Source organism: Lipophrys pholis (genome assembly GCF_963383615.2).
Source record: "Lipophrys pholis genome assembly, chromosome: 6".
Taxonomy (NCBI): Eukaryota; Metazoa; Chordata; class Actinopteri; order Blenniiformes; family Blenniidae; genus Lipophrys; species Lipophrys pholis.
This window is the reverse complement of record NC_137629.1, coordinates 24,823,403-24,838,771: the sequence shown is the minus strand read 5'-3', so window position 1 is coordinate 24,838,771 and position 15,369 is coordinate 24,823,403. Positions and strand designations below refer to the sequence as shown.

The window sequence follows — 15,369 nt, the reverse complement described above, 5'->3', positions numbered from 1 at the left end:
TTGAAATTCTCAATGAGAGCGTTCCATTCCTTTCAGATTACTCAGAATGGATATTTTGTAATCTGTAATTTGTAATAAAAAGGCACAAGTACTTATTATCAAGGCCTTTCGCTTCTACTACAAAACCAAGTGGGAATCTGTACTGAGGAGGAATGTGAGATCAGAGTTTTGCTGCAGGCCTTTTGTGTTGTCTCTCTTCACAGAGGTAAAGTGGAAGCATGCTGCAGAGCATGCCATCATAAATCCAGTATGAGGTGGTAACTTTTCCAGGAGTGGCAAGAAGAAAAAGAAGCGGGTGATTGTGTGCGACAAAAAGATTTGTGGCTGTGTTTTTTTTATTTTATTTCTTTCTTCTTACCAGACAAAGACTCGGTGTCACTTTATCTTGTTTTGCGAGTGTCTTCAGTGAACCAGTTGGCAGGAATGTATTTGCTCTGCTGAGCTTTTGGCTCTGCTGTGACGTTGGGTGGGTCGTGTTCATAGTGGCAGCGAAGCGAAGCACAATAATTTATGCTGCGTGTAGAGACATGAGGAAGAACTACAGCTCCCACTGAATGGTATTGATAGTTTTAATCTGCTGCACAACAACATGTGAACACACATAAAAACATGCACAAGAGTCTTTGGAAATGTCTGACAGCTCCTTGGATCCTTTCAGAGTCCAGGTAGTTTACAAAAACACACTCCTATCCAGTAAATAAAGGCCATGCATTCACAAATGTTCATTTAGGGAAAGTAAAAGTAATACATTCATGTTGTTTAATTTTAAAATGCTTAAGTATGTGTGTATGTGTATGCCAGGTCAATTCACTGCTTGTGTTTGTGCATAAAAAAAGTTGTACGTTTCCATAATGCACTTGTGGTGAAACGTTGACGGTGTCAGGGTGTTTACTGCTGCTCTCTGCTGGAAATACAGAAAAAGCAAAAGGTTCTTTAAAAGTTTGATAATTGTTTAACAGTTTTCACAATAAAGAATTTCTTAAAGAGCTACACAGTGAAGTCTTGAAGGATTGAGGAAGTATTAAAAAAATACACTAAATCCAGTTCTGAAATGAAAGACAAGAGCATATTCTAGACAGGTCTAAGCAATAATTCTAAAAATACCAACTCACCTATAATATGGACATTTTTGTTGTGTGGGACACAACTGGGAGGAAAAATAAATCATATTTATGCAAATATATGTAAAAACATGCAGAAAAACCCCCCCAACCTTAAAAGTCCAGAGAATTTCTCACTGTGAGCTTTGTGTGCGAACCACTCCACCTCTGAGTGTTTTCACTAGAATTAAGCTAATATCTTTTTAAAACAAAATAAAAAACAAGCACTTATATGATAATTCTCCACCGTGTGAAGTATAAAAATGTTTCTCCGTTTCAAGTTAATTTCATTCAGAAGCTCCATTAAATTGTATTAATAGGTCATCAGGTATTTCACATCTTTATATGTGGAAGGGAAACAAGATATATATATATATTTTTTTTACAGCAAACAAGATCAGGATCAGTGTTGTTTCTTAAGGCCGGTTAGAAAACATAACCAGTCGCACTGTTCTTCAATAAACAATGTACCACAGGCAGAACAAAATAAAAGTAACTCACTATCAGAAGAAACTATCAAGCCAGTTCAATTGTTTTAAAACTCTCGGTACCGTGAGCCTATTTTGACTATTGTTGGCACTCCCATAAAAAAACTAAACAAAAAAAACCCCTGCTTTTACTGGTAACATATTACTGATCTCCTGCTTTAAACTTGTGATCTTGAAGCACATGTTCAGCTTGTAGCTGTGGGGGTCTATAAAGTCTATCGAGAAAACAAAATGAGAGTAAAGTCTAATCATTGCTGGATCCACGGATGCAGATCAGTGTTTTTTGAGCTGATACAACAAAAATACAACAACTCATCATGATTTCTGCTCATGAGGTAGTGTACTGGAGTATTTAAATCACAAAATAAACAGGAAAAACAAACTTATGCTTTGTTCAAGTATGCTTGCCAGTAAACATATCTGTTAATACATTTGTTTGTTAAATGTATTTTCTAATAAGAGTGAGAAGTCTGTCCGTATCGTGGTGGTCATGTGTCAGTCGACATTATACCTTGAATCGCCTGCCAGCAATCGAACAGCGACTCCAGAAGACTGGTGGTGATGAAGCATATTCAACAACAACAACAACCAAAAAAACACTAACGAACACAATTCAAAATGTGGGACTGCGTCTAACAGACAAGTCTTTTAAAGGAAGTTGAGTTTGTCTGAGGTATAAACATCACAATATGTTGACTCTGAACCGAGAGGGGACGCAAAGTTAAAGTTCAATCCCTTCAATTCAAACCGAGGCTCGGGGTTGGAGCAGAGCGGGTCAGCGCCAGCGTCTGGCTGTTGTGCAGGAGTAAACGACTGGAAGAAAAACAACACACACACACACACACACACACACACACACACACACACACACACACACACACACACACACACACACACACACACACACACACACACACACACACACACACATATATATAATATATATATATACACACAAATTGCTACAGTTTATAAATGGCAACATGCTGAATTTTCTGATTATTCTGTAGATGTAAACATACTGAGCCTGTTAAATAAGCAGTTTGACGTGATTTCAAAGCATTATATTATTCAAGTTTTATTATTAAAAATCTTTTATTTCTATTCTGAAGACACTTTTTCAAATCAAGTCTGTGCATGTGTGGAGCCGCCGATAATGTAATACTATTATATACTATTATACTATTTGCCAGTTGTATTTAGTGCAGCAATACAATTCTTCGGGAATGTAATAACTAAAGTCAATAATGTAAAAATGCATAAACACGTCAGCATCTTTTGCAAAATAAAATATTCTGTTGCAGTTTTTGTGATTATTGGCTTCATTCCATTTAAAATGGCCAAAATATAAGTGTTCTGTTGGCAGGTAGTACATTATCGGCCATTATTACTTTATTGATTGCTACAAAGTGCGTAAGCGGACTACAGAAAGTAGATCATACCGAAGAATAAGCTGGTGGCACGTTCACTGTAGGAGGATCATGTATCTGCAGAGTAAAACAATAAACATTAGGAGAGTTGACAAAAATTAAAATCTTTAACTAAGTATACTTGAGGAAAAGAAAAATGCAGTAAAAGCTTGTTGTGTGTTGCACATGGAGAGCGAGTCACCGACAGACATTGTGACGTCGAGTTCTTGTTCCCATTTTGTTTTCACATGTAATGAGTTTCTTCCATTACATTCCTGGAGATAGCGGTACAGTTTTGATACGATCTTTGAAGTAACTCTCTTAGCGCCCGTCACAAATAATATCACCTTCGAAATCTCCTCTGATAAATGCCTTTTCACTTCCTTTTGATAAAAGTTCTGTGACTGTAAATAAAGGTACAGGTCTATGTTTGTTTTTTGTTTGAGTTTTTCAAAGGAACCTTGCTAGGTTGTCGAGTTTTCCGTTCATTTCTTGAGCCATTAGGTTAATTTCTTTACCACAGAGAGTCGTTGCCTTTGGTTACATCCGATTTAAGCTCCTTAATTGCTATCAGTAAGTTGCTGGACTTCACCTTGGTCACGCCTCCCGGGGCGTCGTCCGTGTCGCGGCTAGAACACGGTGCTGCTAGCGTTAGCTTTGGCCGCCGAGTTGCCTTTTTCCTGGTTTTTAGGCATTATTTCTTCCTTTTTTTTTTAACCCTTGTGAGTCTCTTCCCACTCATCTAGTGTAGTATCTACTCAAATTTAAGATAGTGAGTTTTCAGTGGGAAGAAAAAGTATTTTCTTGAGCGCGAGGTCTCAGATACGTCCGAGCTAACCGGAAGTCCACATACATATTTTTTAATTTAATACTTGTATATCTATATATATATATTTTTTTCTTTTTACATGATTAATCTTGTACCATAGAAACTGAAGATTATAGCACAGTGACAAAAAAGAGGGAACGTCAGACTGAACACAGCTCTGCACTAACCAGCGGTCCAGTCGCAGCACGAGATGACTCGGCGGGATTCCTTGTCCTCGAAGGCTGGCTGAGTCGGTTGGGTTGCCCTCCTACAGGCTCGTTGTCGTACTGCATTTTGGATAAAACGGAAGACACAAACCGCTCAGCCCTTCAAATACACGCAGCCACAAAGGCAATAAAAACAACCTCTGGTTAGAAAAAGTTTTCACCTCATCATATCTTCTTAAAACAGGTTGAGAAGCCTTCTTCTTCGATGAGGATCGTCGACGGCAGCACCGCGTTGCACAACAGATGATAAGTATACCGACCAAAATCAAACCACCAATGGCAAAATACACTGGACTAATAGCTGAAACAGAGAAGAAGAAGAAAAAAAACAAAAAACAAACAACACTCAATTAAGTGTCTGGCAGAAAAATGTTTTTCAAAGCACAAAGTGAAAAATGAAAGTTTCCCAAGGTGATGATTCCGTAAACTGACTTACACTGTATGTTCACAAACACCACCAAGGCCGATTCACCATTGTCATCTCTGACCTCGAAGCGTCCGCTGCACGATGAATCAGTTTTGTCATTCGCCAACTGACAAGGTGCAGTAAAATACATCCCGCTACAATCAGAATGGTTCAAGCCGCTCAGTTGCGTGCCGCGACGCACTACATAAATCGGCGATTCTCCATCCGGAATGAAGACAATGTTGCAGGATGTTTTCTCCACATTTGCGCTGAAGTAAAGGCGCTCGTCCGACTTCAGATTGAATTCGAGTGTAGAAGCTGGGAAAGACAGTGTTAAAATGGATCATCAGATAAATTTGTATGCATATCAGCTTTTTCTTTATAGTAAATAAAACAAACAAATCTGTTACATTTTTTTAGGGGGGGGGGGGTCATATTCTCGTCTTACATGTGACTGGTGGTGCATTTTGTTTAACGCAAAATGATGGGATAAATAAAAAGAGCTAATCTGCCTAGGAAAAGAAGAGATACCATGTTCAAAACTTCAACATGTGTTATTTAGTTGCAATTCATATATCGGTAAAGTGACCAGAATTGGGAAATGGTGTTTTTTTTGTAAATTGAAGAAAATGGAACATGGAATGGAACATTATGGAACATGAACATGTTCCATAATGCCTTTCTGAGGGGCAGGAGGACAGACTTTGTTCATCTGCGGAAACGTCCATGCTGATAGATGTGGATCTTTTCTGTTTTCTCAACATAATTGCATTACAGTACAATGCAAAATGCATTGTATGGAAATTGAGTGGGGATCAATATCTGGTTGATTATTAAAATATAAAAAAATAAATAAATAAATAAATAAAAATATCTGTACTCACTAAAATCCAAATGTATATTTTATAAAGATTCACAAATTGAATAAAAGTCCGTCTTCAGACAAGTGTGATGTTGTGTATATGCTTTCAAATCGTCAATGCGTTTAATTTTACTGCATTTCATTAATAGACAATGTATAAAACATCTCCTCAATAGGACGATGCAGTGCAGCGTGATTTGCAGTGTTAGTTCGATATCTTCCTGTACTGAAAGATATGCCACCAAATACGCAGCAGTATGTCTGAAATCTGCTTTTTCTTCCTCTGCTGACTTTTTGAAAACCCATACTGAGGAAATGAGCATGGATGTGATGCACCCGCCAAAAGGTAACATCAAATGTATTTGTTTTTGCCTGTTTTTCACAGTTTGACATTCCCAGGCAAAACGTCGATTGCTTTCACCTTCCATCAACACACACAGAAAGATGCTTACAGATTACTTCAATGGTCTGGGACAGCAGTACAGTCCTTCTATTGTCCAGTACTCTGTATTTGCCGCTGTCTCGATGAGTGATGTTGATGATCGAAAAGTAGTTTCCAGCCACCCTCCACGTCTTTCCTTCTGTGGTCTGAGGTTCATCTCGTTTCCACAGGACTGTTTTGTCATAGCTGTATTGGTAAGTGAAATCCACAACTTGAGCTCTTCTACTCAAGTAAATCCTGTGCGTCTTCCCGTATTCCACCTCATGACGTTCGTCGTAAGCTTTGCCTAGAGAGGAAATCCAACAGAGAGAAAAAAGAAAAAAGATGCTTATCGTAACATTTTCACAAAGTTCATTACAGATCAAGGCTTTCCTGTGTGGAGTGTTGCATGTTTTCCCTGTGATTGTGTTGGATTCCTCAGTAACCACCTTCTTATTCAAGGTGGTTATTCCACGCACCCTGAGGTTAATTAGCGGGCTTTACATTTCCTGTAGATGTGTGTGTGTGTGTGTGTGTGTGTGTGTGTGTGTGTGTGTGTGTGTGTGTGTGTGTGTGTGTGTGTGTGTGTGTGTGTGTGTGTGTGTGTGTGTGTGTGTGTGCGTGAGTATCTCTTGATGGGCCAAACAAACCACGATTGTGAACCCATTTGTGCCTTTTGTACAGATGACTCAAATACTGCATTTCCAAGAAGTCTTATAATGTAAAATCTCTAAAGATTCTAAATTAAAGTTAATTGTTGAAGGTTATTAAACTGTGCTCATCACTCAATTACAAGTGTCGCTGTTGTGTTGAATGTAAATAGAAATAAAATACATCAAGTATAGGTTATAGTTTCAGGACGGATCGTAACGAAACAAACGCATTGCCAGTATTCACGTTTTTTGAAATAGTCAGCATTGAAACCTTGTAGTGCGTATTGAAGAAGTGTGTTGGTGGATTTGTCTTCAGTTACTTTGGTTTCTAAGTTGCATTCAAGGTCACTGGAATTCGCCTGGATTTTTAATTGTGTGTGCACTCACAACATGTCTGGGTTTTCACCTGAATAATCACAACAATAACAAGAACAATAAGTGTTTATATAGCGCCTTTAAAAAGGTTTACACAGTGCTTTAACGTAAAAGCAGCTGCTGACCAACACACAAAATAGGGACAAAAGTGAAACGTCCTCTTTGTTTTGACCAAAGGGCATAAATATCTCAGTGAACTTCAATTTATTTGAAATATTGCTTATTTTAGATGCAGAATTAACTATCTAAATATATCTTCTTTTTTTTTATCTGCAAGAAATGTGTGTTTTCGAAAGCATTTTAAATCCCTAACACTGAGGTATAAATGTAAAGCATATTCTCGTATGAGAGGAGAAACAAGAAACAAAACCCACAACAAATAACAACAAGGATTATTTTATAATTTCAAGCATAACAAGTAGTAATACTTTCAACACTCCGTTGGAGCGGAAGTGTAACTTTTATAAGGTGAGTCGAGATCTCTTGATGTTCATGTATTTAATTTCCAATCCGTAGTACAAACATAAACAACCTTTGCAGTAAACTGCAGTATCACAAACGATATTATAACAACAATAAGATGTTTACTCACTGAGACTAACACAGGAAACAAACAGCAGCAGTAGCCGCAATTCCATTCTCCTCCGACCTTTAAAAGGTTAAAGAAAAACAAAAAAAACAACAACGATTTCAAGTGGTCCTGTGTTGTTGTATATCTGAGCTCTGAGACATTTATATATCGTCATAAATTAGGAGTTAGTTGCGCTTTGGGAGAAGCTGAAGGAAGAAAAGTGGCAAAACGTGAAGGAACAGCAGGACGGGCGTTTCCGCTGTTGTACTCGTGCTGCGTTCACGTGCTGTCAGGAAAATACCCTCTCCTGGAATAGTGAACGAACCAGAATTAGAAAATGTTTTTTTTGAAGCGGCAGCAATTTCAGAAATTTCAGGTTTTGTTTTGAAGTTCGCTTTTGATCACACAAGTACCAACGCGGCCCTTAAAATGCATGTTTATAAAAGATGGATAATTGGGCATGGTATTAATAATAATAACAATGTGGAAAATGCAACAACAACTTGTTTATTGGTTTGCTCTTCACCAGTGTTTACAGGTCTCAGTAAAAATATATTTTAGATGGACAACTGCAGCTCATCCAGAGTGTTCACCCACACAAGGAGGGATCCACTTTAGAATCTGACTTTTTGTCAGTATCTGTCAAAGTAAATGTCCCCAGAGGCAGAAGAAACAAGGTGAAAAAGGTTTTAATTCCTTCCATTACAAAAAAGCAAGACTGCACGAAAGAAGAATAATTTATACTTTCTTGTTAGCAATCCCAGATTACCAGATTGAAGAACAATCTTTATCCTTCATTTTATGTCAAACACCTCAGATTCCTCTCTGTTCATGCTAACAATGACTCTTCATCATAGACTAGAGTGAATCATGGAGTTCCACAGGGTTTGTGTCAGGATCGATGCGTTTCACTTAGTAAAAGTGTGTTGTAGGAAATATTAGGAAAGACTGCATTAACATCCATTGCTACACTGACGATACACAGATCAATTTATCCTTGAAATCAGACTTCATTGTCAAATCTACGGCTTGTCTTGAAAAGATACAAAAAGGGACTCTCAAATAAAACAGGAGCTGGCTCCAAACACCTTTGACGCCCAGCACCACTGAGAAGACAGTATTTCTGCCCGGGACTTATCCTTTCATTCCCACATTAAACAGGCCAGCAGGACATCTTATCTTTCTCCTGTAAAATGTTACTGGATATACTGGTGTAAAGTCAGGAATGTGTCAGCTCTGTATGACGCTGAATAATTAATCAATGGCTTTGTTACATCTGGACAATCATATTTCCCGATTAACAGAGTGCGAAAATAAATCTTCAAAAGTGGGGCGATTTGTAATAACCTATATGTAGTTTAGAATCTGAACAACTGAAAGCATTCCCATCATCTCCAGTTATATTTAGCTCTGACTGCAGACTCCAGGGGGCCGTTATTCATGAATGTAAAGAGTTGATACAGAGTAAATGGTAAGAGCAGTTTGGATCTCATGGCTCTGGAGGCTTTTACTTCAATATTTGCGTACGTTTATATATGTTTATCTCATATAAGTGTATTTCATATAAATCTGTCGGATGTTGTACAAGAACTACCAGAAAGAGCCCTGGGGAAAACTAAGTAGATCAAATTTTGTTTAAGTTTAATGTGGGAAAACAGTGGTGAAGGGATGTTTACATTTTTTAAAAAAAATAGTTTAAAGATACGAGATTGATCTAGTGTATCTGGAGTTTGATTGAGCCAAAGGATAAAACCCTCTTTGTATGATATTTGACTAGTTTGTGTTAAGCGGATGGTGGTTTAATCAGCCTAATTTCTCAAATAAAATTGCACAGTGATCAAGGTATTTCTTTGGGAATAAAAAGCATAAATCACATAAACACAATTTTTATTTCCCGAACACGAACGTCAACATTTGCAGGGCTATGTATGCCAAACCAAATCGGCACAAAGGAAGTGGTAATACTTCCAACACACAGTGTAGGCTAAACAGGGAATCCTTACAATAGAGAATGTCTTCATGATAAATAAATAAATCTCGTACTTACAGTGCATAAGTTATTTTGCAGTCAAATGAAGCAATGGCCTCCACAAAAGCAGCTGAAAACAGGCTATACATTTCAAAGTTTACATTTCCACAGAGGTACAGGTCCATATAATGTTTAATGTGACCTATTGACAAGTTTCTGAAAGCCCCAATAAGAGGACCTGACTGTTATAAATATGCTGACATAAAAAAATAAATAAAATTCAGTCATAAACACTTTCAATCAGTAGGACGATTAAACACGACCTAAAACGAATTACATTTTTTTTTAAAGGCCCACCTTCCTCAAAAGAAAATATCAAATATATAGCTGAACAGGCCAGTTGTCAAGCTGTAGGCACATAATAAATTCAAACGCAGCATTGTAAAGTAAAGCTTATCTGTTCATTCCTTGGTATTCCTGACTAAAAAGTAAAAGGCAAAGTGGTAACGTGTTCAATATCTAAACAACTGTATAAAGTACGACCGCTTTTATACAATCGTCCTGATGATTAGAGTTCACTGTAAAAACAGATGTATTTTAGGAACAAGAAATTGGTTGAGATTTAGATCTTCTTACCTGAGAAAATGCTTACAAAATGGTATTTATAAAAAAAAGAACTAGCCGTAAAAGTAAAAACATGCAGGCACAGTGATTGATATGTTGTGAATTCTCCAACTCTTCATCTCAAATACAACCATCTACCTCAACAAGACAATAAAAAAACAAGAACATTATTACTGAATGGTTATATCACAGCATAATCCTGACATAACATCAATATATCAATATAAACAACCTGAATATTTGTTGGTATACGTAGTTGTAATTATAGCTTCTTTAAGGCTCTATGGTCCACATCTGGTCTTACTGGTCACAACGGCTTTGCAGATTAGTCAAACCTTAAATTACACCCTATTCATTGGATTATGAACCTGCTCTTTAGAGAAAGTTAAATTTGTCAGAGGTGTAAACATGACAGGAATTTGAGTCTGAACTGAGGGGGGCCGCAGAGGGAAAGGTCACTCCTTTCAGCTTGAACGTTGGCTCGCTGTCTGAGGAGAGAACGTCTGAGCTGATTGGAGGAGCCAGAGTGGATTCCCGTCCTCGTGCAGGAGCAACCTGAAAAAACAGTGAAAAAACATGTTTGAATTAGAATAGAATAGAAATACTGTATTAATCCCAGAGGGAAATTGTATTAAAAATATTTAAAAGAACTTAGTTAGTATTCCATTATTGTGGGAATGGGAGCATTCTGTGTTTGTACCTCAGGTTCGGTGGGAGTCACATTGATGTCCGCTGGCTGATGTACCTGTGAAGTAGAATAAAAGCATTTACATAGTTAAAAGACACAGGGAGTCATTTTGCACGATGACAAACATTTTAAGGTGTCTGGTTTCAGGGGGTTATGTGTTTGTACCTGTGGTTGAGTGGGGACATTCACTGGCTCAAACACCTGTAAGACATATAAAATATACAGTATCTGTACCTGACAATGGGAAACTTTTTCTTTTTTTTTTTAACAGGAGAATAACTGCTTTATTATTTGGGACTATAGTTCACATGAAGCCTTTGCAGAATCTGTTTGTACCTCAGGCTGAGTGGGAGCCACGACGACATCCACTGGCTGATACACCTGTAAGGTCAAGAAAATGCATGTGAGAAGATACTGGAGAAACAAAGAGGTTCACACTTCACAGCTCACATGGAGCCTTTGCGGAATGTCCTCACTTAAATGCGTGGGGAAAACATGCCTTTCGCTTGTGGGAAAAGCATTATTCCGAGAGAGAATATAAACAGCAAGGCCAGTCTTGTGTCCTTTTTTGAAAACTTGTCCATTTATAGTCAACATTTACCTTCATTCAGTCTGTCAAGGAGGTCAACTTGCCACACAATGTAAATAAACCACAGCATGCACTAAAACGGTTGCAATGTTTGAGGGTGAAAAGGAAAAAAATGAGTCAAAATAGTCATCATAAGCTTCTACATAAAGCCTCCCTGGTTCCCTGGAGTTCATACTGTGTGTTCCAGTACAGAATGATGCTGCAGTGCTATCTGAGGGTATAAGAACATCTTCATCTCCTCCTGGTCATCTGCTTCAACTCAAACGCTTAAAAATCCTGCCCATCTTCTATTCAGAAACAGCTGACCTTGTTAAAGTGCTTTTTTTTTTTTAAGACCCAGCCACCATGGACATTAATCTCTGATAGTTCAAACATATAGTCTGACTCCACCTCATCTCTCCACTGTATTTGTGAAGAGATGCACATTACCTTGTAGAAACCTCAGCGTCATACTTACTGGGGGGTTAGAGGTCACTGTCGGGGCTTTAGGAATATTCACAGGCTGATAGGACACAGTGGAAGAAGGCGGTGCAGCTGGGCCTGCAGCTTTATTGCTGACCTGGTATTAAAAGAGATGATACATAATAGAAAAGGAAGACCTCATATGAAAAAGTCTGGTCTGAATGGAAATTTAAGGCAATACTTACATGATAATACGCCACAGGAGGAGCTGGAGTCTCGGGAGTCTGAGGAACCTCAGGAGCAGAATGATATCGCTTGTAGTGCTTCTTTGCAAAACAGGAACAGCAGTAGAGTATAATCGTTGCAGGGACAAGCAGACCGACGGGTAGGTAGCTTAAGATCCTACCTATGAAATCTGTAATAGAAAATAGATATTCGGACAGTGAGGTAGATATGATGACTGTTTAGCAATTGTTTTCTCACTTTCCCCCCACGAGAAGAAATGTATTGTTGCTCACCATCTGTTACCTGCACATGCACAGTCATGATCAGGTTGTCTTCAGAGTCCCTGAAGTGGTAGGTGCCAGAGTCTTGACTTTGCGCCATAAAAACTTCAATGCCATTAGACACCTGCTGGATTCTGCTGTTGAACCAGTAATCGTGCACAAGCGCACCATCTCTCATCGTTGATATGGGTTCATCTTTGCCGACAGGCGTAAAAGTCATAGTCTTCATGGGAGCCAGCCAAGGATATACGATTTGAAGGTGATCGTCCTCTTCAATAGTTATGTCTCTGGTGTGTTCTGTGGGTAGCAGACATTTGAGAGTGTAAGAGAATTTCGGTTCAATCTAAAAATCAAATCATCTGACTTCCACCAAGCCTCAAACATCACCTTGCACAACAAGACGTATCCGAGACAGAAGACTGCCGTGTTTGTCCCGGAGGTTATAGTAGCCGTCGTCTTTCTGAGTGAGACCGAGAATGCTCAAGTAATCGTTTTTCACGTATCGACGGCTTTTCGCACCCACGCCGGGGTTTGTGCGATTCCACAGGATATTTTGCTGTTTCCGATCGTGGACAGGAGTGAACTCCAGGAGGTAGGCATCCGACGGAACTCGGCGGTCAAAGGAATCCAAATATTGCCTTGTGATCTCTTCAGCGCAATCTGAAAAAGAACCAAACAAACGGATGAATGGATAGATAGATAGATAGATAAATAGATAGATAGATAGATAGATAGATAGATAGATAGATAGATAGATAGATAGATAGATAGATAGATAGATAGATAGATAGATAGATAGATAGATAGATAGATAGAACTAAATGTCCATAAATGTTTCAATTATAAGATAACTTGCTCACCCAAAACTTTAAGAGTCATAAATTTGTTTAGTTTCCCATCAGATGAGATGGAGAAATATCCCTCATCGTCTTCTCTCACATCTCGAAGAGACACTTCATAAAAAACAACATCGAGGCGTCGGTCCTGTGACTGCAAGATGAACAAAGTAGACTCACTCAAGTCTCAACAATAACACATTGTATTTGTTCTTCCTAACAGGTGACTGGACACAACTCAAGGCTGACACCGCATGAATGTTACAACAACAACTATGGGCACCAGATGCTGCTTACCTTTCCATTATCCATCAGAACCTGATTGGGTCCGCCCTCGTGCGGGGTGAAATACAGGGGCCCGGTGTACAGAGGAGGTGTGTACAGGACAGGAAACGTAAGGCTTTTTCCATAACATACCTCTTTATGTTTTTGACTGACACATAAACCTGCGAGGGAAAGATTCAAAGAGAACAGAGAAAGACAGAAATAGGAAAATATGTAAAACACAAGACCTCTGAAACCATGGGGAAATGTGCCAAACTAAATCTGGCTACACCGATTAGTATTTAGAGTTCAAAATATATTGTCTATAAAAATAAATGGGAAAAAGACATTATGTCATCATGTGTAGTCCCATCAAAATGTGGAATGTCGTCAAACATCTGTCAATTTCAACAGAAAAAGAAAAAGCTGAACATAATGCATCACCTACAAAATATAAAAAAAAAATTGTCAGTAAAATGAGGTGAACTGTTTAACATGTGGTCATACACTGTAAAATAGGGAAATATATGAATTCAATGTATTGTACTACTACTACTACTACTAATAATAATAATAATAATAATGCAGATGAGGAGGGAGGTGGACAGCCTGAGGTGGCTCGGAAAAAGGCTTATGGATTAATGATGAAAACATAGTTAGAAAAGTTGTAATTTTTTATTTCTTTTAATATCATAAAAAAAAAAATTGCATCAGGATAGGATGTGGGATGCGGTGTCACGAAAGAAACTGGGTGAGGTTTTAAAATTTATTAAATTCAGAGGGAAGAGCAGACAAACACTGATGTTTAGTTGCTATCTTATTTAAATAAGGTGCAAACAGAAAAATGGCATTTGGGTGGGATGTTTGCGCATAGGATTTCTACTCACCAAAGAAAACACTGGTCAGTAAAACCAACAACATGTCCTGCAGGAGGACAGGCAGGAAACAGGAGGAATGCGAGTAGTGTTGCGTTCTCACGTTCAGTTCTTTTCTCCAGTGAAGCTCCAAATGGCGCAACAATCAGGTCTCACAGGGATTTCCCTCAATAGTAAAAGACGTTTTGGAACACCAAGTCCGGGATAATGCGGGATACTCACTGATAATTTTCAATGTCCTTGAATGCGACGGCTGAGTTTACGAGCGGCTACTTCTGGGTGGAGAGAACGTGAAAGGGGCGTGGCTTCAATGCTGCGCAACAACTGCGCAACCTGGAGATATTCACAGTGTCAGCCAGTTTTATATTGTATTATATTTATATTGTATTATAATATGTTATGGTATAGTATAGTGTATTATCTGTAGAAGAGGCTGAGAGATAATAAAACTGTGAAACTCTTTAATTCATGTCCTGGCATAGGGATGCGGTTAATTATATATATTTATTTGAGTTGATAACTTTACATAAAATGATGTAAGTTTGTGCAAATGATTAAAGCTAATCGTAGAAATGATGTAATGAATTGTGCAAATGAGAACAAGAAAAGCAAAAAGAGGGCAATTAATATAAAGCTTTTATACAGATATCTCCTTTTGGAACATTTCTGGACCAAATACAAAAGAATTAAAAAGAATGGTGCTTTCAAAATGATATATACACAAGAATCAGAGACAGTTACATCTAAATTGGATTAATTGCCCCACGAGCCACACGGCCATCTCGCCTTTCTGCAGCTCCAACAATAATGATGGTCATGGTTATTTCATTGTCAGTGTGTGCAGAGTGAAGTGATGAAGTTGGAGCAGGTACGCGTATAAATGCATATTAACTTTAGCCTTGGAAAGGATTTTGAATCACATAAAATAATGAGTGTATTGTAATAAATGCTGAAATGGAAACATCCCCACACAAAGACTTGTAAAGTTTATTAAAACACAAAATGCAAAGTAGATGGCACCTTTGCTGTACATACAGTGTTTAATGAAATAAAAGAAAAAGCCACAAGTAAAATAAGTGTTTTATGAACACTTGAAAGGCTTGCATTTTTACAATCCATCACATTTTCAAATATTACAAATATTATTCAAACATGTATACAATGACTGCATTTGCACTTCATATCAAACACAAAATCAGTTAAGACTCCTTTCAACTCAAACTTTGGCTCACTATCTGAGCAGAGCATGTTCGATCCGATTGGGGGAGCAGGAACAGACCCCTGTCCTTCTGAAGG

At 38.2% G+C, this 15,369-nt stretch overlaps 2 protein-coding genes across 3 annotated transcripts; both read right to left on the bottom strand.

Moving 5' to 3' along the window:
* Nucleotides 1-555: 555 nt before the first annotated feature.
* LOC308111259 (uncharacterized protein) lies at nt 556-7,611 on the bottom strand. 2 transcript variants are annotated; one of them, XR_013935435.1, is made up of 8 exons: nt 7,342-7,605; nt 5,753-6,028; nt 4,469-4,756; nt 4,194-4,333; nt 3,994-4,092; nt 3,031-3,075; nt 2,100-2,401; nt 556-904 (listed from the first exon to the last, which is right to left on the bottom strand). XR_013935435.1 is itself a non-coding variant. In XM_080466105.1 (7 exons), exons 1-7 carry the CDS (start codon nt 7,385-7,387, stop codon nt 2,237-2,239), a joined length of 1,059 nt encoding a protein of 352 aa, XP_080322231.1. In that variant the 5' UTR covers nt 7,388-7,611; the 3' UTR covers nt 556-2,236. The 2 variants fall into 2 exon arrangements, 1 of the variants encoding a protein (XP_080322231.1); XM_080466105.1 differs by having other exon boundaries at nt 556-2,401; nt 7,342-7,611.
* A 1,580-nt stretch (nt 7,612-9,191) lies between these two features.
* Nucleotides 9,192-14,354, bottom strand: LOC308111205 (uncharacterized protein). The gene is made up of 11 exons (XM_080466019.1): nt 14,086-14,354; nt 13,232-13,380; nt 12,959-13,088; nt 12,486-12,758; nt 12,111-12,395; nt 11,838-12,007; nt 11,648-11,749; nt 10,938-10,982; nt 10,767-10,802; nt 10,614-10,658; nt 9,192-10,468 (listed from the first exon to the last, which is right to left on the bottom strand). Exons 1-11 carry the CDS (start codon nt 14,117-14,119, stop codon nt 10,289-10,291), a joined length of 1,449 nt encoding a protein of 482 aa, XP_080322145.1. The 5' UTR covers nt 14,120-14,354; the 3' UTR covers nt 9,192-10,288.
* Between the last annotated feature and the right edge of the window lie 1,015 nt (nt 14,355-15,369).